The sequence below is a fragment of the Hipposideros armiger genome, unplaced genomic scaffold (genome assembly GCF_001890085.2).
Source record: "Hipposideros armiger isolate ML-2016 unplaced genomic scaffold, ASM189008v1 scaffold_349, whole genome shotgun sequence".
In the NCBI taxonomy this organism is placed as follows: Eukaryota; Metazoa; Chordata; class Mammalia; order Chiroptera; family Hipposideridae; genus Hipposideros; species Hipposideros armiger.
The window spans coordinates 917,737-944,726 of NW_017731699.1; the positions used below are offsets into that span (position 1 = coordinate 917,737).

At 49.4% G+C, this 26,990-nt stretch overlaps 1 protein-coding gene across 1 annotated transcript in view; it reads right to left on the reverse strand.

Annotated features, from left to right (window-relative positions):
* Positions 1-12,148: 12,148 nt before the first annotated feature.
* The window catches only part of ATP1A1 (ATPase Na+/K+ transporting subunit alpha 1), a 29,407-nt gene continuing 14,565 nt past the window's right edge, over positions 12,149-26,990 (reverse strand). The window contains exons 6-23 of the mRNA XM_019661461.1: positions 26,746-26,880; positions 26,525-26,642; positions 25,826-26,094; positions 25,110-25,308; positions 24,706-24,815; positions 22,702-22,836; positions 21,982-22,174; positions 20,462-20,637; positions 19,318-19,454; positions 18,336-18,486; positions 17,596-17,764; positions 17,299-17,453; positions 16,854-16,977; positions 15,637-15,782; positions 15,420-15,550; positions 15,081-15,182; positions 12,912-13,003; positions 12,149-12,506 (exon numbers count right to left, since the gene is read on the reverse strand). Coding sequence (XP_019517006.1) covers positions 12,478-12,506; positions 12,912-13,003; positions 15,081-15,182; positions 15,420-15,550; positions 15,637-15,782; positions 16,854-16,977; positions 17,299-17,453; positions 17,596-17,764; positions 18,336-18,486; positions 19,318-19,454; positions 20,462-20,637; positions 21,982-22,174; positions 22,702-22,836; positions 24,706-24,815; positions 25,110-25,308; positions 25,826-26,094; positions 26,525-26,642; positions 26,746-26,880 — 2,571 coding nt within the window. The 3' untranslated portion in view covers positions 12,149-12,477. The remainder of the gene's footprint in view (positions 12,507-12,911; positions 13,004-15,080; positions 15,183-15,419; positions 15,551-15,636; positions 15,783-16,853; positions 16,978-17,298; positions 17,454-17,595; positions 17,765-18,335; positions 18,487-19,317; positions 19,455-20,461; positions 20,638-21,981; positions 22,175-22,701; positions 22,837-24,705; positions 24,816-25,109; positions 25,309-25,825; positions 26,095-26,524; positions 26,643-26,745; positions 26,881-26,990) is intronic.

Here is a 26,990-nt window from a genome sequence, read left to right on the forward strand (position 1 = left end):
AAAGAAAAGAAAAGAATCTACTTGGTGGTTATGAGTTTTTTAAAGGTCACTTTCTATTGTAGATACATACTGAAGTATTTCTGGGTGAAATGATATGCTATCTGGAATTTGTCTTAAAATACTCCTGAAAGAAAAAAAAAGTGTGAGCATGGAGTGGGGAGAATAAATGAAATAAAATTGGCAAAATGTTGATAATTGTTCAAACCAGTGATGGCTACAAGGAGTCTGTTATATTAGGTCTACTTTTGTGTACCTTAGAGATGTTTCATAATAGAAGTTTAAGACAGCACACACAAAAAAAACATTAGTACTCATGTAAAATCTGTGTAATTAAAAACAATAGCCTCATTTTATTCACACAAGAACTCTATGAAGTAGGAAACAGTACTTCTCCCATTCGACCAACAAGGAAATGGAGACTCAGAGAGGTTAAGAAACTTGCCCAAAGTCACACAGCAAAAGCATGGCAGAACAGGATCCAGTCAGACCACCTGGTATGAGAACCAATATTCTCAATCACTGTACCACACTGTCTTAAGGGAGGGATCGAGGCCACTGGTGTTGAGAAGCTCATATACTTTGAGAGCACCAGCAGATACTCCCAAACCAAGAGCTAAAGGTGGTGAGACAGGAATGGCTGAGAAGGAAATAGCGTGACCACGGGGAAGATGGGACATAAAGGAAAAGAGCTGGCTAAAGACAGCTGCAGGAGGCCAGCGCACGATTTAGATGGAACCTAGGAACATCTCTGAATGGTTGTGGGGAGGAGATGGTAGGCGCAGGCCCAGCCCAACCCGTGTCTCTTTTCTTCTCAGTAGTTCTTAATCAGCTCTCAGCTGAGGGTGGTTTTGTCCTCCAGGGGACATTTGGCAACATCTGGAAGGAGAGGGGGTGACTTCATGACGTCTGGTGGGTAGAGGACAGGGTTGCTGCCATACATCTACAATGCACAATGCACAGGACAGCCCCCACAGCAAAGGATTATCCACAGTGTCAGTACCAAGGCTGAGAAACCCTGCTCTAGGCCTATCAATCATCCTAACCTGTAGGGTAGTTGGGACTACTGACTCCTCTGCTTCTTTCAGTCCTCCTCTCACAGCTTCCAGAAGCTCTAAACATAGGGTATTGTCAGGAGGAGCCCGACTGCTGGCTGGACCTAGGGAGCCTCACACATCGGTGGCGTTTCCTGAAATGTTTCGTTCCAGCCCGGGGCCGTTGCACCTTCCCACCCTCTGATACTCAGTCCTAATGGTGTGCTGGTTAATGTTTCACCACCGGCTCCTGGGAAAACAAGCTGTGGTTTGAAGTATTTGATGATTTTCGAGGTGTAAATAGTCAACTTGGGCTGATTTCAAACTACTAGTGTGAAGTTAACTGGCTTGCACAATTCCTGAGAATATAACAATCCAATGAGCTCATAGCAGCGAGCTGTCACACACCGCTGCTTGGTCTCCTTACCATCTGGCCTTCCGTAGTGTCTCTTAAGCCACATGGACACTTCCCTACCGAACCAATGGCTTAACACAATGCAAGTTGATTTCTTACTCATACGCCTGCATGCGTGTCTCCCATGTGGCGTACCTCTAAGCAGCGGGGGACCGAGGTCTTTCTGTCTCGTGCTTACCTTCCTCTAGGACAGTGGCTGTCAAACATCAATGTGCCTCAGACTGAGCTGGGGTTCCCCGCCCGGAGTTCTGAGCCGGCAGGTCTAGGAGGGGGCCTGGGAATGTGTGTTTTCTTACAAGTTCCCGGGATATGCTGCTGCTGCTGGACAGGGGCCACATGCTGAGAACCACTGCCCTAGGGCGATGGGTCTTAACCTTGGCCGCACGTTGGAATCGCCTGGACCGCTCCAACAGTTCCCGATGGCTGGGTCCTACTTCCGGAGATCCTAATTTGGCTGGTGGGCGGCGGCCTGGGCATGGAGACAATTAAAGCTCCCCGGGTGATTTTGATTGGTTGCCAAGGATGTGGACCCCGGCCTAGGGCCTCACTAACTCTTCCTCCAGCCGTCTGGTGGATGAGACAGAGAATGAGACCCGTATGTGGGAGGGCCTGTGAGTCAGTCTGGCCATCAGGTCGGCTCACCTTCCATCACATGGCTGCAACCTCACAGGGGAGGTTGGAAGTGTGGTCCCACCAGGTGCTCAGGAGAAAAGGGGGCATGGTTTGCTGACCAGCAAGTGAGCTGCTGCCATACCTACCTGCTAACTGCTACTTTGGGACAAGTTCACTAGGATGGATGCCTGCGTGTGTGAACCCTCAAGTATTTGGGGAGGCTAGGTGAGTGTGTGTGTGTGTGTGTGTGTGGGGGGGGGGTTCCTGGCTTTAGGGTGAGTATGTGGAGGTCAAAACCAGCACGGGCAACATAGGGTGTTTTTATTCCCCAGAGGGAGGCAGCTTGATGGGGTGGAAAGAGCCAAGGCTAACAGGTTCTATGCTTCCTTCAACCACAACTTCCGTCTTCTCTCCCTGTAAAGGGGGAGTCATACCTTTCCCTGCCTGCTTCATAGGGTTTGATGAAATGAGCATAAAGCCCCACAGACAGTGCTACAGGCCTATAGCACATGTTCAGTGAAGGTGAGTCCCTTTCCCTAAGACGCTATGCCCTGTTGACACCAGACATAAGGGCACTGGAACGGGTGACCTGCAGGGACCCTGGGCTTCTCTCCCGCCTCACACATGTGCCGTGAAACAGGCTTGGAGTGTTTTGCTGTTTCTTAGGAGAGAACGCCCACACAGAAGGCTCTCTTAGTGGAGGATGAAACTACATTTCTGGGACAATATTTAGTTGGCAACAATGTCCGTCATTCTAGGAAAAATGTAAAACCTTGCAACCAGTTTTAAATGGAGCAGTTATTTATACTATGAAAAGATCCTTCGCGTTCGTGAACAACCTCTTTAAACAGTCCTGCTTTCCTACGCACAAATGAGCTGCCCTGAAGTTGTCCTGGGTGCGTGAAGGGAAGGGACCCTGGCCTTCTACAGGAGGCAGGGCTGGGAAGGACGGTTAGAACCCCTGACCGGCCGAGGAGTAGTCACGCAGAGCCTGCAGGAGGTAAGGGGCCCATCACGGGACCGTCACAGCCCTGCCATGGCCTGGAAAGCACAGCCGCCACTAGGCTAACGGGAGAGGCAGCGCAGAGCTGGCCTGGGATTAGAGCCTGCTCCACGCTTCCCAGTTACACAAGTCGCAGCTTGGTCACCCAGCAAGCAGCTCCTGGGGGCAAATCCATTTGAATAATTGTTCAACAGCATGTGCTTAATTTCCAAGAAACTTTCCATGATCTTGTTTTAACACTACCTCTAACCTTCCCTGTTCTTTGCTTTTTAAAAAAAATAAAAACAATGCCCTTCCCCAGTTCTTGGCCCCGGCACCCGCTTTCTGCCACATCACTGACATTTCCCTACTGCTTGCTTAGGTACCAGGTCCACAGTTTTAGGAGCCTGGACTCTGGACTCAGCTGTCTGGGTTCAAGGAAGACTTGCCTACCTCTGCCACTTATTAGTTGTGTGACTTCAGGCAAGTTACTCCACTTCTCTGAGCCTGTTTTTTCACTTGTCAAATGGTTGTAGTGCAGGACATGGCCGGGCACAAGTAGCTATTTCTAATATGTGGGAACACCAAATAATGCTGTCCTAGGTTTGTCTTCAGGGGACACTTGGGAGCACAGTTATGGTAGAGATGTGTGTGTGGAGGTGGGTGGGTGGATATAGGATGTGAGCTACCCTTTAATGAACCCTCAGATAGAGCCTGGTGCCGTCTAAGTTCTTTCCATATTTTATTTCATTTAATCTTCACGGCACCCTCATAGGTTAGGGGTGGTTGTTGCCTCCATTTTGCAGACAGAAAGAGAGGCTTGGAGAAAGTAAGTTTCTTATCCAGATAGCCCACCTAATAAGCTGAGCAAGCTGCTTCCCAAACCACTGTTGCGACCACCTCTTTCGGCACACAAGGTGAAGGGATAAGGAGTGAAAACTGAACCAGCTTGTGAAACCATGGGCTCAAATGCTATGCAGCCCCACAACCAAGCCTCAGCCCAGCCAGGGGGTGCCGTGTCCCCAGAGCAGCTGAAGGTCTGCACAGTGCAGATCTGCCTCCAGCGGGGTGGGGAACAAACCACCAGCTACAGTCTCGCCTGCTCTTCTTAATTATAATATAGGAGGTCATGGACAAGTTCCTTTGCCTCTTTGCCTGTCTTTCCTCCCTCCCTCCCTCTCTATTTACTTATTTTTGGCACATTAAATAATTTTATTTTTTATTGAAGTATAATTGACATTAGGCTAGTTCCAGTGTACAACATGATTCGATATTTGTATGTATTGCAAAATGATCAATGCAATAAGTGTAATTAATATCCATCACCATACATAGTAATAAAATTTTTTTTCTTGTGATGACAACTTTTAGGATCTACCCTCTTAGCCACTTTCAAATATGCAATACAGAATATTAATTATAGTCACCATGCTGTACCTCACTTCCCATGACTTTATTTTTTATCCGGAAGTGTGTACCTTTTGACCCCCTTCACCCAGTTTGCTTAACCCCAGCTGCCCTCTCTCCTCTCTGGGAGCCACTAATCTGTTGTTTTCTGTATCTACAGGCTCAGTTTTTTGTTTGGTTTGTTTGCTTTGGATTCCACATATAAGTGAGAGCATATGATACTTGCCTTTTCCTGTCTGAATTCACTTAGCATAATACCCTCAAGGTCCATCCATGTTGTTGCAAATGGCAAGATTTCATTCTTTTTATGCCTGAATAATATTCCGCTGTGTGTGTGTGTGTGTGTGTGTGTGTGTGTGTGTGTGTGTGTGAGAGAGAGAGAGAGAGAGAGAGAGAGAGAGAGAGAGAGATGTGAATGGGCACTTAGGTTGTTTCCATATCTTGACTATTGTAAATAATGATGCAATGAATGTGGGGGTGCATATATTTTTTTTCAAGTTAGTGTTTTTATATTCTTTAAATAAATACCCACAAATGGGATTGCTGAGTCATATGGTAGTTCTACTTTTAATTTTTTTGAGGAACCTCTATACTCTTTTCCATAGTGGCTGCACCAATTTACATTCCCACCAACAGTGCACAAGAGGTCCCTTTTCTCCACATCCTCACCAATACTTACTTTTTGTCTTGTTGATGATAGCCATTCTAACAGGTGTGAGGTGATATCTCATTGTGGTTTCGATTTGCATTTCCCTCATGATTTGTGACGTTGAGCACCCTTTCATGGACCACTTGGCCATCTGTATGCCTTCTTTAGGAAAATGTTCAGATCCTCTGCCCATTTTTAAATGGAATTTTTGTTTGTTTGTTTTTTGCTATTGAGTTGTATGGGTTAATTATATATTTTGGATTTTAACCGCTTATCAGGTATATGATTTGCAAATATTTTCTTCCATTCAATAGGTTGCCTTTTCATTTTGTTGATGGTTTCCTTTGCTGTGCAGAAGCTTTTTAGTTTGATATAGTTGCACTTGTTTGTCTGTTACCTTTGTTTTTGATGTCCAAGACTGATGTCAAGGAGCTTACTGCCTATTTTTTATTCTAGGAGTTTTATGGTTTCAGATCTTATGTTCAAGTCTTTAATCCATTTTGAATTAATTTTGTGTACGGTGTAAGATAGTGATCCAATTTCATTGTTTTGCATGTGGCAATCCAGTTTTTCCAACGCCATTTATTGAAGGGACTATCCTTTCTCCATTTTATATTCTTGGCTTCTTTGTCATGAATTAATTGACCATATAACTGTGCATGTGTTTTGGGCTCTCCATTTTGTTCAGTTGGTTTATGTGTCTGTTTTTATGCCAGTGCCATACTGTTTTGATTACTATAGTTTTATAATATAGTTTGGAATCAGGAAGCCTGATGCCTCCAGCTTTGTTTTTCTTTCTCAAGATTACTTTGGCTATTTAGGGTCTTTTGTGCTCCAAAGAAATGTAAAAAATGTTTTCTATTTCTGTGAAAATTGATAGGGATTGTATTGCATCTGTAGATTGCCTTGGGTAGTGTGGACATTTTAACAATATTAATTTTTCCAATCCATAAGTAGAATATCTTTCCATTTATTTGTGTCTTCTTTGATTTCTTGCATCAGTGTCTTACAGTTTTCAGTGTACAGGTCTTTCACCTCCTTTCTTTTCTTTTTTATTTTTTTTCCTGTTTGGGAGATTTCCAGTACACTGTCTTCTAGTTCACTAACTCTTTCTTCTGCTTCATCCAGTCTTCTGTTGAATCCCTCTAGTGTCTTTTTCACTTTATTGTATTCTTCATCTCTGTGACTTCTATTTGGTATTTATATTTTCTATTTCTTTGTTGAAGTTCTCACTGTATTTATCCATTCTGCTCCTGAATTTGATGAGTATCTTATGATCATTATTTTGAATTCTTTATCAAGAAATTACTTTATTTCATTAAGGACTTTCTCTGTGGTGTTATTTGGAACATGTTGCTTTGTTTCTTCATTTTCCTTAAGTCTCTGTGTTCGTTTCTATGTATTAGATAAAACAGCCACCTCTCCCAGTCTTGAAAGAGTAGCCTTGTGTAAGAGATGAGTCTTATCTTTCAACCCTTCCCTAGCTATTCGTTGTCTCTCAAACCTCTGCAATTGTCTATTTTATTTTTGGTGGCGCCCAGTAGGTAAGGGTGTGCCAAGACCTATCAGTATCCCAAAGGAAAGGACCTCTGTCAGCACCTAGACTCAGGCTGATAGGGAGCCAGACTCTCAGGCAGCAGCTTTTAAAGTACGCAAATATATATAGTCCTGCGGGACCACAAGTGCAAGGCCACCAGAGCCAGACAAACTGCTGTCCCCTGGGCAGCAGTTGCAAAAATCAGGGTGCCAGACAATTGTATAAGCTCCTTTCTGGGAGAAACTAGTGACCTGGAGCAAGGCAGAGGGTGAGAGTAAAGATGGCATCCTCTTGCATACATTCCCTGAGAGCTCCTCTGTAGGCCCCTAGATGTTTGCCAAACCAGGAGTCTACCCCTCAGGGTGGTAGCCGGCCATGAACTCTCTCTCCAGTTGTTACAGTGGGATCCAGGAATGCAAGCCCCTTGGCCACCAGAGCCAGGTGATCAAGGGCTGTCCCCTGGACACCTGACATATTATAGAAGCCAGGGCACCAGATGCGTGTAAATGCTCCCCTCCAGGAGATTCCAGTGCTCTGGAGCATGGCAGAGAGAGAGCGTGAAGATGGCACCTGCCTCCTGAGGTCTCTGGAAAGGATTACCATAGGCCCTTAGAGATGTGCTTAATTAGAAGCCTGCCCCTCTGGCCACAGCGATGAAGAGAAACTAATAAATAGGCCTCCTTCACAGAAAGATTGGGCTCCTTGGACTGTTGCCTCGAGCCATTAAGAACTCGTTCTCCCTTGGTTACAGTTTTGTGAGACCCTTGAGCTTAAGCCCCACTGGCCACCAGAGAGAGCCAGTTGATCTACAGGTGTGCCCTGGGCAGCAGCCAAAAAATGGGGTGCCAGAGGAAGGGGACAGGCTCCTTTCTGGGAGATACTGGCAAGCTGAGGCAAGTTAGAGGGAAAGTGCTAAGATGGTGCCCAACAGCTAGAGTGAGGCAGTGAGAGTACAGAGATGGTGTCCACCAGCGCCCACCCCAAGAGAGCACCCCAGCAGGTCTCTAGGTGTGTATTCAATTAGATGCCTACCCCTTAGGCTGACCCTTTAAGATAAGCCAATAAGCCTCCTTCACATAAAGTCTGGGTGCCTCTCCGTCGGCTGCCTCTGTGCTAGCCTCTGAGTGAATCCCAGCACATGAACACTTTAAAAGCCATTTCTTATTTCATTATAGCCTTGTGGGTCTTGTGGATGTGAACCCCATCTGTTTTCAAAGCTAGATGTTTGGGGGTCTCATCTTTCAGGTGCAAGTCTTAAAAGTCAGGGTGCCTGATGTGGGGTTCAAACCCTTTGCTCCTCAGGGAGAGGCTCAGAGATGTGAGTCTTGACCTGATTGTGGGTCGCTGAATTAGGGGTGGGGTTTATGGCGAGATTGTGTCTCCGATTTTCCTACCCACTTCGATGTGGGCTTTTCTCACTTGCCCCATATGTAGGAGTTGCTTAGTTAGCTTTTAGGGGTTTTTTTCCCAGAGGAAATTGTTCCATATATAGCGGTAGATTCAGTGTGTCTGTGCCAGGAGGTGAGTTAAGGGTCTTCCTATGTCACCATCTTTAACGGGAACCCACCCTTCTCTTTACATAGGGAGTATGGGCCACTGTGCTAAGTGCCAACTTCTCTTTCTAAGGTACTGAGCTGAGCACCAGGGATCAAACGGAAAAGGATGGACAGGCTGCCAGACCTCCTGAAGCTTTATGTTAGCAGGGAATTAATTACTATTAATTAATAAAGTTAGAATTGTGAGCTCTATGAGGAAGTAGAATACTAATCAGCTATCTAATGGGTGGGAAAGGTTTCTTTGAGCTCATTTGAGGCCCAGGACACGGATTCAAAACCTCTGGAACCCACAGGTCCAAGGACCTGCGCCCTCTCGGTGTCTGTCTCTTTACCTTCCACCATTGCTTGGCTGGTAGACGCCCGGTCTCCCACTTGGCATCCTAATTTCATGCATGAGCCATTCTTCACACACTTTGATTTCCACCTTCAAAGTCTTGAGAGAGCGGCAGAGGCCCCGATTCGGATTGCCGGCAGCTGGGGCATAGCTTTCCCTTGGGTGAGTGTCAGTCCTGATGTAAAAAAAATGAGACTCAAGGTGAGGGCGAAGTGTTAAAATATGGCTGCTTGGGCAGCAGACACAAAGTCTGGTAACAAGCATTCAATAAGCAGATTGTGCCCGATGTCGGGCAGGGTATGGCCAAGTCCATTGTTCTCAGGAAGTCTCGTTCCCGGGTGAGGAAACAGGCCTACGTGCCACAGCGAGGTGTGCAGAAGCGAGGGCCCACTGAGCCTTTCCCGAGGAGAAAAGGCCTGAGTGGCACCGGGAAGGGCGAGTCGATTAATGAGAATGCAGCTTGGGCCAAGGTGGGTAGATTGGAAGGGTGATGCCAAGGGGGTCTTGTAGCACGGCAGGGGAGGCAAGCGGTGTATAGGACAGGAGCTTGCATGGCTGAGCAGAAATGGGGTCATGTGCTGGGCTGGAGTGTGAATAGGCAGCCTCGTGGAGCTTGGAAGATGGGGAGGGCAATGGTGCTCAGGTTTTGAGATGCATCAGAATCACCTAGAAGGCTCATCAGAAGATTGCTGGGTAACCTCGAATTTCTGATTTAGTAGGTCTGAATTAGAATGTGCTTTCCTAAGCACTTCCCAGGGGAAGCTGGCTAGAGACAATGCTTTGAGAATCACTGGATTAGAGGACGGCAGAAAGTAAGAGGAAGAGAAAATCCAGGAGGCTGTTTTGGATCCCAGATGTGAAAGGGCAGTGGCGGTAGAGATAAGGATTTATTGAGCATCAGCCACTGTGTTAAGCCCTTTTTCATATAATCTCACTTAACCCTTTTCACAACTCTGAAACATCAGCCTTATTCGAGTCAATGAAGCACAAAGCGGCCACATTTCTGTGCCCATGGTTGGTAAGTGACAGGGCCACCATCTGCGGCTAGGCTGTTAACACAAAGCCCATGTTCTCAGCCACCACACTGGAATCACCCGTGATTGGTGACTGACTCGGTGGCAGGGGCCACAGCAAGGTAAGGGCGAGAAGTCTCACATGATTTCCAGGTGTCTGACTTGGGCAACCGGGTGACAGATGTCAATGGCCATAGAGCATGTTCTTCTTGAGGGACCTCAAACTCAGGCTTGTGTCACTGGAGTTGAGGTTCCAGCGTGCTGTGCTCTTTCTGCACAAATACCGATGTCCAGGAAACAGCTGCATTTATGGGGCTGGGGCTCAGGAGACCAGAGCAGTGTTGGAAAGCATCATGTAGGGGACATTATGTTGTGAAACCCCAGGAAGAATATGAAGCAGACAGAGGGAAGCGGGTGAAGACCTCCCCGAGGGAACTAACTGCCCAGGAGCAGGTATGGGAGGGTGGGAGCTATGGAGTGAGCAGACATGATGGTGGAATGAAAAGGCGTCTATCTGGTTTCCGGAAGCGTGTGATGGAGACCTAGGTGCTGCAGAGGCCCAGAAAGGACTGGGAAGTGCCCACTGAGTTTAACAATCACGAGGTCAGTGGCATCTCCAACCAGGACAGTTTCGGCAGACTGGTGTTAACAGAAGCCGGAGGAGGTGGAGGGATTAGATGATTGAGAGGTGAGCAAGTAGAGGGAAGAAGCGATGGTGACTTCTTAGATGTTTGTCTGTGAACAGAAAGACAATGAGAGCTAGACAGAGGTGAGGCGTCAGTAAGGACACCAAAAATAACTGGCAAGAGCGCAGATGTTGAGATGGCCAAAGCAGCACGTGGTCAAGTGTCAGGAGGGCTTCAGAGGGCGGCCAGGATGGTTGCGTTGCACATTTGTAAGGGTAGAAAGACGGGGTCAGTATTCAGGAGCTGGCTCTGTTCATTTTTCTGCAGCAATTCTGAGCTCCTCAGGTAGAAATGATCCGAGGTATCCGCTCTTGCTGCTGTTGGAAAGTTTGGAAAGATCAGCCGAACGGGAGGCCTGGTTTTGGTACCAGCTTTACCCGTCACTTATCTGCTGCCTCTGGAATGTTTTGCTCTAGAACTTTTTATTCTAAGGATTGTCAAACAGAAACATTCTGGTGCAGAGGGTGGGAGGCTCAGCCCCCCTTTGCCTGCTCTGCCCTCCCCTCTGGGTATTCCCAGGCTGTCTGAAAAGCCTGGCTCGGAACCTACCTGGGGTCATCTCGAGTCTAGCTGGTCTCAGGCTGCTTCAAAATTCTTTTAACTCAGGGAATGTCCATGACCTTAATTACAGTACTGTGCTCATGGGTCAGCTCTTCAGGGGTGCCAGAAAATAGCCACGGGGAGGCGGGGGGAGGCGCGGCAAACCTCTGACAAGACTCAGATGGTCTAAGAGGCACACGGTGGTGGCGCCTCGTTCCTATCGTCACAACTGAGCCGGTGAAGTCCAAGGCGCCCTCAGGGAGGAGCCGGCTGCCACTTGTGTCAGAGCCCTCTAATCCTGAGGGTCCTAGTTCTACAGCTTCACCCGTTTCCACACTGGACTGAACAAGTGGCCCTCTTTAGAGGACTTGCCTACACGTAGAGATCCTCCTGGAAGAAAGGAGGGAGGAACCAGCGGGTTAGACGAAGAGCTCACCGACAGAACCCCCACCCTTCCAGTTCCTTTAGCTGGACAAGCTAGAGGACAGTGGCCGGCCAGTATGAGAACCACCTGTTCCCCTGCCATCTGCCCGGTGGTCCCTCAGGAGGCATGAGCTCTTTAAGCTCTTCCGAGGAAACACTTGGCCCCAGCCTCGGCTCCTCTGGCAGGCCATGCCCATTGCTTGGTGCCAGAAGGGAAGGCCTTGTATCTGCTTGGATCCAGGGCCATGTGGGTGCCCACAGCACGCGGGGTGGCGTGCAGAGCGGGGTCTTTCAGACCCTTTGAAAGCAGAAGGCACGCTCCCACTTGACCGTGAAGTAAACGGATCTCTTTCACCTTTTTCTTGTGCCTTCTGGCACGTATCCGCTTTCTGAAACGGAGCTCTCTAAAGCTAAAGCAGGAACCAGTCGTGTGGAAGGGACGCACTCTGATGCACACACATGCCCCGACAGAACGTGGAGCGCAGGTCTCTGCTCCTCAGACTAAGAGACACTTGAGGCTGTTGTGGGGCCCTGAGCAGGCGGGGCTGTGACTAGGATGGGAAGAGAGGGGCCTCCCCTGCCGTTTAGTATACTGAGGGCCTGAAGATCCTTCCCGGGACAAGTTATTTCTATTAGGCAGATGCTAAGGCAGCAGCAGGAGGGGGGTCACACCCATACCACCCGGGGGAGCCACGGGAAGAGGCGTCACGTGAGCCCCTGTACGCAGACCAAGAGCACGGAAAGCTTCTCAGTGGGTCTGAAACTGCAGTTGTTGAATCGGTATCACCTGGAGAGCTTATTAAAGCTGACCGCTGGCTGACTTCTGGCTCAGCGGCTCTGGGTTTGCCATGCTAACACGTTCCCAGGTCACGGTGCTGCAGCGGCCGGCCCACAGCCCCGCCAGGGGCCAGGCCGTCAGACACAGACCTCGGGTCCACAGAAGTGACGAGGGCACAAGACAAATTCCATTATAATAGCCATCTTTATTTGTAAAAATCCTGATATAAAATGTATTCTTTCAGTCTTTCCGAGTTTTCCTTTTTACAAAAACAAAAAGGCACATAAAAACCTTCCCCACTGTCATTCCCACAGATGGATGTTTGTCAGGCAGCCCCCCCTCCCCCCCCCCATATAGCTACATGCTTCATTCGGGGACGTCTGGCTTTCCCCACATGCTTCGGTGCTTTCATACCAGGGTAGAATTCCAAATTCCAAGACTGAAGTACACAGAGGGGGCGGGTGAGGGGTGCAGAGTGTGAGGCATGATGCTCTGTGGCGTGCAGGACGGGGGTCTAATAGTAGGTTTCCTTCTCCACCCAGCCTGCGGGCAGCAGAGAGAGACAGAGAGGGTGACGGTGAGCCTTCCTCGCTCTAGTGTACACAGGGAAAAAGTGAGCAGACCCGACCTGAGGGGAACGCCCCAATTCAATGTGGGGCCGCAACTGTATAGTTATTTCAATGCTTTTAAGAACAGCATGTTAACTGGAAAGACGGTTTAGATTTCTGACAAAGTTTCCACTGCACTGTATTTGGTTTGTAATTTGCTCAGTTCTAAAACCTTAATTGAGATTTGATTTTGAGGCTGGACTGCAACTGTTGTCAGTTTACAGGTGGCTGGTCCAATGGCCTTTGCAGGAGGCAGCTCAGACTCCTCACAGGAAACGTAACAGAAGCCCACCGAGTTACAGCCGTGCCCTCCACCCAACTAAAAATGCCTGTGACTCACCTCCAGGGCTTCGCCTGATGATGAGTTTCCTGACTTCGTCGTACACGAAGATGAGAAGCGAGTAGGGGAAGGCACAGAACCACCAGGTAGGTCTGGAAACAGAACCGGATACCATTTTACACATGGACAGAGGAGGAGAGACAGGCTGCACATTGCCAGTGACAATGAGATAGCCAGCCTGAAAGGAGAAGCCAAGCACCTTCGTGGTGACCACAGAGCCATGAATACAGAACACACAAATGCCTGAGATCAGCCTGCCGCTGTGTGCCCAGGGCCTGGAGCCCGAAGTCAGGCTGCAGGCTTTATGACGGAGTCAATCCCCAACCCACCTTCAGTGCGCTTTGTGTCAGAGTTGGTTTGTAGGGTAAGTTTAGATTCTTTTGTTGACACTCCCAGGGCAACTGGACCTTCTCTCTCTTCCCTTTTGAAAGTGTTTAAGTTCAAATGCACGTCTGATGCCCTGGCATTTGAAGTTACAGAGCTAGCCGTGTGGGTCTAGACCCGTTCACTCGTCCCGAGTTTGGTCTCTGACAACGGCATGTGGGACATGCGTTCAGTGTGCCAGGCGTGGGGAATGAAAAGGCTGAGCCCTCCCAGAGACCAGGGCCTTTGGGAGCCGAGCGGCCGCTGCCACAACCCCCAGCCTGGAGACGGGCAGGCGCCCTGGGCAGCCTCCGTCGGGGGGCCGTTTTCCTGCCGACCAGCTTCCCACAGCCACCATGAGGAAAGCTGTCCCAGGGCAGAAGTCTGGCCGTCCCCGTCGCCGGTCCTGTGTGTCCTCCCCAGCAGCTGAAACATGTCCTTGCTTGACTCAGGCTCCAGGGTAACTAAACCACCTTCCAAACTGGGTAGAGCCTGTCCAGTCCTAACAAGAGGCACCACCCTATTTTAAGTGTGATGTCCCACTTGAGCCTTTAGAGCGCTCTGGCCGCCTCTTGTTCAACAGTGGCCCAAGATGCTAGACGTCAACGTGGACGTGGCTTGCCCCCACTGTATGCCACCTCTGTGCTGGGGATACTAAATCAGAAGACGACACTGTGGTCCATGCCTTTAAGATGATCATCTAGTGAGTGGGGAACAGAAGTAATGCCACAGAGAAGGCGCAACTGCACACACCCGGGAGAGTGAGACCGCATGGCGACAAACACTAAGGCAACCAGCCTCGAAGGACTATCAGGATTGACAGGGTGCGAGGGAACAGCCCTACCAAATACACAGGCGGGGAAGAGAGCATGCAATTCACCTAACGTAAGCGTGAATGGTAGAAGGTAAGGCTAGAAAAGCAGGCTAGGACCGTAACGGGAGACCCAGGCTGCCCTGGCACACAGCCCATATCTGCTGCACACACAGAACAGGGCGTCCATGAAGCCAACAGGGTTTGGCTCCTGTAAGGACGAGCGCAGTGACGGGAGCTGATGGCATCAAGCTTTGTGGAGAGATGTCCACATGGGTCTGAGCAAGGATGGGGAGACGGGTGTTTTAAAGCAACAGCTCATGTTGGATGGGTCCCACATTCTGTGGCTCAGCATATTTTAATCAGGTTGCAGCTCTTAACCTCCACCAGCGAGCAGATAACAAACACACTCAGGATTTCAAAAAGCCACTGGAGTTTGTGGCAAACCCTGTAGGTGAAAACCCAGGTTTACCAGAATCACAGTCAGTTGCTGTGTTTAAGGCCAGGCTGGGCCTGACCAGAATGGGGGCTGGCTTCCTCTGACCAAGCGTAAAGCCAAAGGGACCTCAGGCCAGCTGCTCCACTCTTCTTCCTTGGCGAGCAGATGCAGAGGCCCACAGAGGTGGGGGCTTGCGAGGGGACACAGTGACTAGGTAAGCAAATCAAGATTTAAATCTGGGCCCCCAAACTCCAGGATCCCCCTAAAGACAAATGGACTATGGCTGGGGGGGGGGCCCTGAGTGCTAACACAGGTGAGCCGTGAGCACTCGCAGGAACCAGAGCCTGCCCCCTACCTTAGGCCAAATCCCAAGCACTGGAGACCCACCTGGTGTCTGATTTGCAGGCAACTCGGCCTTTGCTGATTTCCCACCCACAGGAATTCTTGCACATGCCACCCACACGTTCCCACGGCAGCCACTGCCTGCTGCACGTCACGAGAGGAAAAGCCACACTTGCTGTTTCCCACTTTTGGGGGCTGGGGGAGATTGACTTACTTGAGGGGGTACATCCTTAGGGCAACACCCATTCCGGGGCAGTAGGAAAGGAAAGCAGCGAGGGCCGTCTCTTCAAAGAGGCCAAATATCAAGATCTTGTTCCTAAAATCAAGGGGGACGGAAAATGCTTAAAAAATTGCAAACCGAAGTTTATCTTCTCATGCTGTGTTAAATGGCTGATTAGCTGTATTTAGGAACTCGGGGTCAGGTGGGGAAAACCTGGGAAGGTCCCATTTTGCTTCCCCAATGTGCTCCCGACACCTCGCCACGTGTGGGTGCTGGGCTTTTCGCACAGGGCTGAGAGACCACCAGGGACCCTGCCGGTCCTTCTCTACTCACTTCATGCCCTGCTGGAAGACCGAGTTCCTCCTGGTCTTACAGATGACCAAGTCGGCCCACTGCACCACCACGATGCTGACAAAGAAGGCGGTGTGGCAGGTGAACTCCACGATCTTCCTCTGCTCGTAGGTCTGAAATGCAGAAGGCGGACAGCTGAGCCTGGCTCTGCGCCTGCTGGCTGCTGGCCACCCGCCTCGGGCTGGAGGAGCTCGCTCACCCACTGCTGCCCATAGCTGTCCTCCACATCATTGACCCAGCGGTCATCCCAGTCCACGCGGATGCCCAGCAGGTGAATCGGGAGAAAGCCGTTCTCAGCCAGAATCACAAAGTAAGTGAAGAAGCCCCCCAGGGCCTGGATCATACCTGACAGGTGGGAAAATCAACTTCAGCACTTGAGCCCGACACCCTTCCCCTGGCCAGGGCGGCAGGCCTGCAGGGGCCCCTGAGCGAGGTCTCTCACTGGTTCATAAAGGCTCGTCGCTGTGACCGGGAACATGGAGGGCCCAGGGATCTCCCCTCTAAATCACGTTTTCAGAGCTTAACAGGAGACGACACAAGGCCTCCCTTCAACACCCACCTCTATTACTTAACCACCTGCCTACTTCGGGGCATAACCCTTGGGGAGAAAAATCTGCCTCTCTACCTCTTAATCTCTCAGTTTTTACACATTGCCCTTTTGCCAGCCGCTGTGCAAAGAATGGCACTTGCAGGACCCTTTTCCCCTGGCACCCAATCCAACCACACTCCCCAAAATGTCTCAGGACAAAATTTCATCCTTCGCTCTGGGCCTGGTCCTTCCCTCTGCTCAAAACTAGGTCTCCCTGGCTGCCAGCCTATTACTTTGTTGTCAGCAACTGTCAAATTAATCCTTCCCATATTTCCATAAGGTACTAATCTGTTCCTTTTTCCCCAAGTGTTCGCAGCCCAGGAACCCAGACGAAGTGGCTCCGGGTGGCTTCCCCAGGTTCCCCTGAAGGAGACTGGTGGAGGATTTGGGATCAAAGGGCATTTTCCTTGCCCACTGCCCAGAACACCTGTTAGCTGTTGCTGCTCCACAGGTTGGAACAGAAATCAAGTGCTGGGGGTGGGGGTGGGGATGCAGGTGACCATTTGGTGGTGACCTCATTTTTTTCAAAGCCAACCTCTCTATGCAAATTAGTGACCAATACTGGTCTCCCAGGGGATGCACGCATTTCCCTGATACTATGCCAGGCATTCGCACAGGCTAAATGAGGCGGCCATCCTCAGTTCTCAGGCAGAGTGATGCTTAGAACTGCAGCTCCCACAAAAGAACTGGGCAGCTGGGAAAAGAGTCTTCAGAAATCTCCAGTCTCACCCTAGGTGTTGGGGGGAAAGACACCCGAGATCTGGAGGCTCAGAAACCTGAGGCCGACACCGCCACTACAGATCTAAATTCGCCAGCGTCCTGCTCACCAATCTGTCCATAGGCCATGCTGATCAGCCGCTCGTTCACGAGTTTGTCCGTTTTAGGGTTTCTGGGCTGTCTCTTCATGATGTCACTCTCAGCTTGCTCATAGGCCAGGGAGATGGCAGGAACCTGGGAGGAAGGGCGAGAACAAGGTATCAAGAAATGAGAAACCGACATGGTGAACCTTTGCTATAAAATCTTGCCCTCCCCTTTAAAAATCTGTTTTTCACGCCGTGGGAAATCATAGGTCACATTTAAAAGCCACAGCAAAAATTATACACAAGGGAAGATTCCTATCTGATCAATAGGGGTTGGCAGTTGCCTCGTAAGAATGATGACATTGAATCTTTGATGCTGGATATCGCTGCTGAGAATTTCTTTTCCTAAGGGCAATGGCGGGCACTGATGTCATACCGTGACACTAGAATGTGTGGATGCTGTGACACTCACCATGTCTGTGCCCAAGTCAATGCAGAGAATTGTGACTGTCCCCAGGGGTAGTGGAATGTTGGCGATAATAAATATCAGGAAGGGGGTGATCTCTGGAATGTTACTGGTTAGGGTGTAGGCAATGGATTTCTTCAAGTTATCGAAGATCAGACGACCTAAGAAAGCGAGAAGTTTTCACTGTACAGCAGAAAGCGGCAGACCAGACACTGCGCAAGCAAGCTCCACAAGTGACAGACATGGACACTGACTGGCAGCATCAGGGCCAGTTTCTGCTGAACACTGAAGTAGCGCTCTCACCTTCCTCTACTCCAGTCACAATTGAAGCAAAGTTGTCATCTAGGAGAATCATGTCGGCAGCTTGCTTAGACACGTCGGAGCCAGCAATTCCCATGGCAACCCCAATGTCCGCCTTCTTCAGAGCCGGAGAGTCATTTACACCGTCGCCAGTTACAGCTACAATAGCACCCTGCCAGAAGGGGTGTGGGTTAAGAATCATGGCGTCTGGAGACAGAAGTAAGTCTCTCCGCATGACAGACATTGCTCCTTTCCCATAGGCTATGGGGACTCTCAGAACCGCCTCAGCCAAGAACCCACCCAGCTGCTACCAAACAACAGAACTAAGGAGTGACAGCAAACATATCACCCCATGAATGAGGGTGACTCTAAGTCATGGCTTTGGTGAGTGGCACTCCAGAAAACCCCCTTCTCTTACGCAACCTCCCTAGCCCCGGTCTTTCCAAGGTGTGGGACGAGTCTCCTGGCTCTTCACCTGGCCGGTGCAGACATCAGGAGCTCGGCTGACTATTCCTTCCAGGCCAGTGCTGAGGCTCCGACCCAGGCCCACAATCAAGACCGGTACTGTTAGGTGTGTGTCTCCACTAAATTATCAAGTCCCTCTTCTGTGCCTGGTGCTTCTTACTGAGAAACGCTGGGTCGTGTTTCCAACACTGCTGCTTTGTTTTTTGTTTTTGTGGGAATGGTTACCGCTGGTCAGTGGCCCCCTCGTGGAGCCTGACCCCGGCTGCACACTGACTGACCTGTCGCTGGCAGCCCTCCACAATGATTAGCTTTTGCTGAGGAGAAGTCCTGGCAAACACGATCTCTGTGTGGTACTTCAGAATGTCATCCAGCTGCTCGGAGGTCATGTCCTTCAGGTCGCTTCCATGGACCACGCAGGCCTTGGCATCTCTAGGGTAAGAACCGGGAAAAAAGGTCACCCATCACGTCACCCGCATGACGCTCATCCCCAAGAAGAACGCTGCTGTCCTGTGCAGAACGCTGCGTGGACAATGCCCAGCGGGGGAAGCGCCCCGTGATGTAAAAGCTGGTATCTGTACAGTGCTTCACAGGGTACAAAGCACTTTCACGTACTGCTCATTCAGGACTCACAGCCACCTGTGGCAAGGCCTGCCTGTCTGTCATCTTCCTTTCCCTGTCTTTATGAAAGACACACTGAAGTAGTATGACCATGTTTTAGACAGCAGCAGAGTGGACGAGAGACCAAACCATCCCCGAACCCCCAAAGTTGGGGTGAGGGCCCTAAACCCTAACAAAACACGACAAAGAAAAAAACCCTATCTCCATTATCTGTTTTATTTTATTGTCCAAGTTTCCCCTTTTTGGCCTGAACCTGGGCAGTGGTGCCTTCCCCGTTTTTTGTTAGTGTGGGCCTGGAAGTCTGATGAAGTGCTAGGGAGTACGACCCCGGGGCGAACGGCGGGAAACTGGAAGCTAGCCGGCTGCGTGGATGCGCGAGCCAGCCTCAGCTTCCCTGCTCTGCAAAGCGGGGCTAACGCCGCCCTTAATGGGTTCCCATATCTGGTGCTCGGGACAGGTGAGCACCAGCTACGCAGTGCTTCTGATGACTTGCTACCACTGCTTCTGGCGCTGGGCAGACAGTCCCTGTTGAGAGCAAGCCTAGAATAGAAGCGAACCATCATCGAACGAGGCCGAAGACTTCCGACCAGCACCATTTGCACGTTACTCAAGGCAGACGATGCTTCCAGCGTCCTGCCGTACCTGGGGTTCACCTGGCTCACTGGGATGTTGAGGCGGGCGGCGATGTCTTCTACAGTCTCATTGCCCTCTGAGATGATGCCCACACCCTTGGCAATGGCTTTGGCTGTGATCGGATGGTCTCCGGTGACCATGATGACCTACAGTAAGAGCCAGGAAAGTTTACTGAATGCAGCAGCTAAGCAAATATCCTTAAGAAGTCTTACATAAATAGTCAGGCATAACTAAATATTAAGGATGATTCAGCTTGGAAAATCAAAAGAAAAGGAATGCAAATATGAACCTGACAAACATTCACTAGCTCAAAATACTAACATATTCACAGAATGAAAACAAAGCCAATACCCCGATTTTTATCATGGTACACGATCGCAGAGGATACACAATATCTGTTTTTCCTGTTACACAGTTATATGAAAATACTCAAGTTTACCAAAACAAGCAAAAAATGATAAAACTCTAATGCAGGTAGCACTGTAGGGTCATGGAGCCCCATGTTGTTGGTTGCATCCTCCAACTGGCCCAATTTGGGGGGACAGCAATATGTACCAAGAATTCAAAATTGTTACTACTCTTTTTGACCCTGTGATTCTATTTAGAAGAATACTCCTAGGATAATATAATCCAAGTGATGAGGGGATAATTTTTAGAGTTTTTCAGGGCAGTATTACTTATGAGAATTAAAGAGAGACACATTCAACACCCAGCAACCGAGAAGACTAAATGAATCAACCACTCGGTGTCAGGACACCTGAATAGTATTCCACAGCTTAAAAAAAAAAAAAAAAAAAGTACAGAGTACACCAACCATTCATTAAAAACCAGTTAACTGAAAACACAGGAAACACGCCATTCACTGCATGAATCAATTTAAATAACGCAAGTATTTCAAAATGTAAACCCTTACCGACTCTTGTGCTTTTTAATTTGCTTACATTGCTTTCCCCAAAAAAGTATTTTTTAAAAATCCCTCATCTGTTTACACTACCATTTTCATACTATTTGGTCTTTTTTGGTGGAAACGAAAAGAAGAGCACCCTCCAGGTGAGAAAACCAGCTGGCCATGTGGCCCCCAAGGGAGCACGTCACATAGCAGGGTGGCCCCAGGTACGCGGGGTTGACCCTAAGAAGGCAGACGGGATACTACCTTAATTCCAGCACTCCGACACTTGCCCACGGCGTCGGGGACAGCAGCCCTCGGAGGGTCAATCATGGAGATGAGCCCAACGAAGCAGAGATTTTCAACAGGGAAATTCACGTCATCAGTGTCAAACTGGAACCCTTCGGGGAACTGTTCATCCGGCAGGAAGAGGTGGCAGAAACCTGCAAGGCCAGGCAGCCTGTGAGGACTCAGTGACGTAGGCAGCAGAGGACAGTGGCGGCCTGTTATTCCTGCCGTCTACCTTTTGCTGAATGTTTACTTTGGACTATTTTTAAACGTCTAATTTTATAACAGAACGAAGGTTTTGTTTAACTTTTCTGAATGATATAGTCACTGGAAAAAAATTCATGCAATAGACAGACTCTATCACCATGCCTCAGAGGAAAGGGAACTTTTTCATGTGGAGAAGACTGAAGGATGACACAAATTCTGAGCCCCAAGATTTTGGGGTTCTAGACCTGCCCGCCCCGTGGCTTAGATTTGGCACATCATGTCATTACATAGTCTCAGCTTCCCTCTCTGGAAAAATCGAGGCCACATCTCTGCTCACTATTCATTTAACAAACTGTATTGCTGAGCACCAGTGGGAGCCGTCACGCTAGCTACTTTGAGGGTAAATGCAGATCAGACACATTCTACCCAAGGGTTTATCATCTGGTATTATTAATACAAGAATCGTGACACTCAAGACGTTCCTTTCGATGCTGAGGCTACAGCGTACTTTCAAGTGGTGAAGGCGCCACACGAGCTCCCAGGAGAGACTGCTCCCACTCTGGGGCAGTGGAGGTGCAGGAACAGAAAACACTTGAGAGGAGAGTGGTCTTTCAGTTGGACAGACATAGGAAAGACGCCTCTGGAGAAGGAGCAGGTCTGAAATCAGAGTATGGGGCACCAGGCCATCGGGTTTAAGTGACCCACGCTAAGGGGAACAGACAGAATGACATCGATGATGGATTTTAATCTGTCGGCCTACAGGATATTGTAAATGCCGCCTTCCCAATTATATTCTACAACGGTAAAAGTACTTTTAATCCGCAGTGGCTGGCAGAGTAGGAAGGGCAGGTAGGGTCCGTAGCCCAAAGCTGACTGTCCGTCTAATTCATGAGCTGACTGCATTGAGTTCCCATGTAAATTCATAACCATTCTATGTCATTTAGGAAATGGCTTTACTCTAAATGCCCTAGGAATTAATTTTAATTTCATTAAGTATAGAGATCACGGACATAGCGGCAAAGGTTAAAAAATGACACTCTTCTCCTTTTTTTTTGGCAAACAGAACTGACCAGTGTGAGGCCAAAGGTCTACGTTTGAGTCGGAAAGCAAAGGAGCAGGGTCCTGCGGTGCAGCCCAACCCTCAGGACACTTTCTCCGGCACCTACTGTCTTCAGAGCAATAGGGGGCAAATACAGACACAGGAGGATTGCTCCAGGAAGGCCTACGGGGCGGGGTGAACGAGCTCGGAGGCGAGTGCGACGGCCAGGGGTGTGGCCAGGCTCTCCAGGTACCTAGCACTCGCTCGCCCAGGCCGCCCAGCTCCAGGTAGGCGTTCTGGAAGGCGTCCTTCAGCTCCTCGTCCAGGACCTGCTCCTTGCCGTGCAGCAGGATGGAGCTGCAACGGTCCAGGATCCTCTCCGGAGCACCTTTCATCACCAGCAAGTGTCGGGGCTCAGACGTGTTGGGGTTCTTATGAATGGACAGCTGGAAAGGATCGGTCAGATGTCAGTGGGTGGGGCCTCCCATGGGGGAAAGCAAAGCTCCGTTACTATTTCATATCTGTTGCAGAAAAACACCAACAGCCCTCATGTCTGGATTCTGAAGCGCTTCCTACCTTGTAGCATACTTCCAACGCTACAGAAAAAACAAGCGCAATGACAGAGTTATGAATTCCTGAACATGTGCAGATACAAAATTTTCCTGAAGAAAAACCAGGAACAAAGGGATGGGCATGCGCTTGTACACCTAGCCCCCTGAGCTGGCCCCCTCCCCGCCTCCCCACACCAAACCACATGTAAGTATGCAGGGGGCCCAAACAACACTTTAAAAGAGGCTGTATTTATCCTACTGATATTCCAATCAATTAGGATTTTCAGTGAAGTCTGAATCATTTTAGAAAAGCATTTAAGCCTGTGAAATTCCAAAAAGGGGTACTTGGTCCTTCCCACTCATGCTGTCTCACCCCTTCTCGGTCCCGTAGCCCACCCCAGTGGCCCCCCAGCTCTGCCGACCTGGTACTTGTTGGTGGAATTGAAGGGGATCTCCACAATTTTGGCGTATCGCTCCCTCATCTCCTTCACAGAACCGCAGCACAGCTCAATACATTTTAAGAGTGCTGACTCCGAGGCGTCGCCCGCAACTGCCCGCTGTGAATAGAGACATCACCTGTAAATCCCCCTGAAAACGCTTCACCCAGGCACCGCTGCGACACAGGGACGAGGGAGGCAGCAGGTGGGGAGTGACAGGGCTCGCTTTAGCCTGCACCACCCCGTCAGAGGCAAACTCCCACCCCTCCTCCTTGCCAGCCCTCCCCCACCCCATCCCAAACTGGCTTCTGGTAAAAGAAAGGCACCTGAAGATGTCACCTACTCTCTGGAGAAGCAAAACACACCCTTCCCACCTACTTTAGCCTATTTTTTATCTTTCCCTGTTGAAAAGTCTCAAAGCCAACACGATTCCCAAACACAAATCTCTGGGTATGAATGTGAACATACCTAGCGAGAAAGGAAACATTTCCAGCACCGTGCGCTGCCCCACAATTTAGAAGAAAATGCCTTTGGTTCTCAGGCCTGGGGACAAACTGTGTCAAGGGCAGAGCAGAGGACTCTATATTCTAAACATAACTGTGCAAAAATAGCTGGGCCTTAAGATGTGAACCAAAAGCGATTATCTGCTCCCACAGTAATGTTTTACCTGAAACCCACACTTTAGGTAACACGTACGTCGCTTTTGTGTGATATGCTTCCGGTGTGACACGCACACATTTTGACACACTAAAAACATTTTCAGTTGTAAACTTTTACATAAACTTTTTAGAGCTTGAGACCTGCAAGGCTCCATTTACAGATGAAGAAATGAATGCTCACTTACAAATACAGGGGCCCTGTTTAATCAGAAGGGAGGCGGGGTTTGGTAAGACACATAAAATAAATGAAACCATTTTTAATAAAAGCCAGTTATTAAAGCAGAATAGGGCTGCCACCTGATGCTGGTGGGGGGTGGGGGAATGCCATTAACATAGCCTCAACTCCTGAAAGACTTAGAAGTAACATCTCAAGCCACCTCTCTGGGGTTTGTACATCAGGAAAGATGTGATGCGCGCGCATCCCCACCTCGTGCTCACGGCCTAGAGAACTTCCTTTTTGAGGCAAGGAAAAACATGATGCAGGCATCTGAAGTCTTATCCTAAGATAACAACACCCTCCTGGAATCAACGTCAGTTCAATGACAAGACAATCTCCTTTAGAGAATGAAGGAGCTCTGTCTGCATAGCCGAAGCCATCTATCTCAGTTCCATCTCCACCTTTTTCTTTGACAACTGAGTTTCGACCCAGAGCTAGCTACCACAGGCGGTCTGGCGGAGAACCAGGGAGCCCCAGGGCCTCCCACGGCTCTTCCCTGTCCTTGTCCTTAAGGACCTTGTCCAGCTCATGGCCTTTCCGAGACTGTCTTCACAGGGCAACACAGCAAAATCCCACTTCGGATTTCATGTGCATTCCATGAGGCTGAGCTTATTTCTGCATCATTAGCAAGCAAGCTCAGAACTTGTAAGATAAGAAGAGAAATAGCTAAGCTATTTTAAGAAACCAAATGGCTTAAGGGATGTATTGGAATCTACTGCATCCTAACATGCAAATGCAATTATCAAGCCCCACAAGTAGCCCCCACTGTCTGTGAGGTTAGGTCTTAGCATATTAAGTTAGAGCAGTAAAACTAGGCTTTGCACCGAGAAAGACTGCCTCCCACCCACCTCCCTCTACCCACCTTTGGTCTGTTTTAAACTGTAAATTCCCCTTTTTCCCAACCTATATGGACCACGAACACTGACAGTACTTGGAGAGTTCGCGGCAGTGCAAGTTAACACACAACAAAGTGTCCCTTGGACCATTCCCAGTGTCCTCCAAGGAAGAGCTATTTATGGACCACAAAGGTCACTGTTTAAAAGGAGCACTCCCGTGGTGACCCTTGTGTGGGATCTACAGACCCCGAAGCAGCCTAGGAACTCCCGAGTGTACCTTAAGGATAGGTAGGTTTTCCTGGTTGGCCTGGAACACGGCCCTGTTACAAAGACCAGCAATCCTGGACAGAGCGAGCCAGGTGGCTGAAGACTTGTCGAATGAGACACCTGATGGCGGCAAGAAGAGAAGACAGGAAAATAATGATTAACTTGACATTCAAGTCCCATAAAAATGGAAACGCTGCCATGTGTCATTTCCCAAATAATTAAACTAATCAGGTCTTAGGCATTTTCCAACCACATTTGTAAGGCAAATTCAATTTTTCTATTGACATACCAAAAAAAACCCCACCAAACAACAAAAAACCCTAAAACCTATGCCCTTGACTCTTTACCAAATGAGTTAAAAAGGCAGCAGCGTGAACAGCAGCGGCTCAAGGGTGGGGTGGGTCCCCGTCTTACCACTCTGATTCTCCGTCGTGTCGGCTTCATGGATCTGATTGTCAAACCACATGTGGGCCACCGTCATCCGGTTCTGAGTCAGGGTTCCAGTTTTATCCGAGCAGATGGTGGACGTGGACCCCAGGGTCTCCACAGCCTCTAAGTTTTTCACTAAGCAGTTCTTCCTGGCCATGCGTTTCGCAGTAAGGGTCAGACACACCTAAAAACACGTTAGGGACCAGATTACTTCAATCTCAATTGGGCTGGAGTGCTAGCTGCACAAATCCTGGCTACATCCTAATAGAGAAGGAATTTGTCTACAATTAACTCTCCAACTTTCCTGCGAAGTCTGAAGAAACAGTGCTGGTAACATGTATATGGGGCTTTCCCCTCCCCCCAAATAAGCACTATATTAAGCGAAAATAGCCAGGATTAGGCACATACGATTTCCCCCACTCACCCACCAAGTTCTCCTTTTCCCTTTACGCTGTTTTGGATTGTGTGATGATATCGAACGAAGTTTATGCTTTTGGGTTACTATCCTCCATATAAAACCACGCTGAGGTCCTCCCACTGTCTAACCAACCCCACCATGTGGCTCTCAAGAACATCTCTCTACAAACATGCAATAAAACGTAAGAGGCGGCCCCTTGGGACAGGGGAGTGGCTGAGTCTTGCACTCACATGAGCTGACCTGAGTCAACCCCGAGCGAACATGGCTCTCCCGAGCCTCTTACCGTGACAGTGGCCAGCAGACCTTCTGGCACATTGGCTACAATGATGCCGATAAGGAAGATGACAGCCTCGAGCCAGGTATACTCGAGGATCAGCGAAAGGATGAAGAAGGACACCCCCAGGAACACAGCCACACCCGTGATGAGGTGGATAAAATGCTCAATTTCTGCGGCGATGGGAGTCTGGCCCCCTTCCAGCCCAGAAGCGAGGGTGGCAATTCTTCCCATCACGGTGCGGTCCCCAGTGTACACGACGACGCCCCGGGCAGTGCCTTTAAAAAAGAGGGGGAGGGGGAATCGTACCTACTTTTACCCACGAAGCCACAGGATGGGCACAACTCCCTGGCATGGTTAAAAAGGGGCAGGAACACACATGTTGTTAAGGGCCAGCTCTCTGTTTTCAAACATGCTGTTTGTTTTAAACCACAGAGGCTGTGGCAAAGGGATTTCTATCCATTAGCAGGAAGCGGCTCCAAACTCCAGGCTGCATTAGCGCTGCCCACAGAATGGGCAACGCAGGAGGTAGAGGATGAGGAGGTGGCCGGCTCCCTGCCAGCAGGGGAACCACCTCTGCTCTGTGCATGAGTGGAACGGCCAGAAAGAGAGTCACTAAACTGAGAAGAGCAATCCTGTGATGGCTTTTTCGGGTTTTGCTAACAGCCAAGGCCACGCCGTGCAGAACAATGCCTGAAAATGATTTACCTTCAACGCAGTTGGTGGAGAAGAAAGCAATGTTCCTTGTCTCCAGCGGGTTCTCATTTGTGAAATCCGGAGACCTGGTCTGGGGTTCCGATTCACCGGTGAGCGAGGAGTTATCCACCTATCAGTGAGAAGGCGAGGAGTGTCGTGAGTTACACTGGCCTTGTCACAGGCTGCCCTGTCCCAACAGCAGAGGTCAGCCTGCCCGGCCGGGGTCAACCTACCTTGCAGCCGTTTGCGGATATAATTCTGAGATCAGCGGGGATGCGATCGCCTCCTTTCACTTCCACCAGATCCCCGACGACGACTTCCTCTGCATTTATGCTCATTTTTTCACCGTTTCGAATCACCAGGGCTTGCTTTGGAAGCAGAAAACAGTCACGCCATTAAAGTCAGATCAAGATAGGTACCAACGAGAAGGTTTCCAAACAAGAAACGCAAGCTACGAATGACCCATAATCCTAGTTAT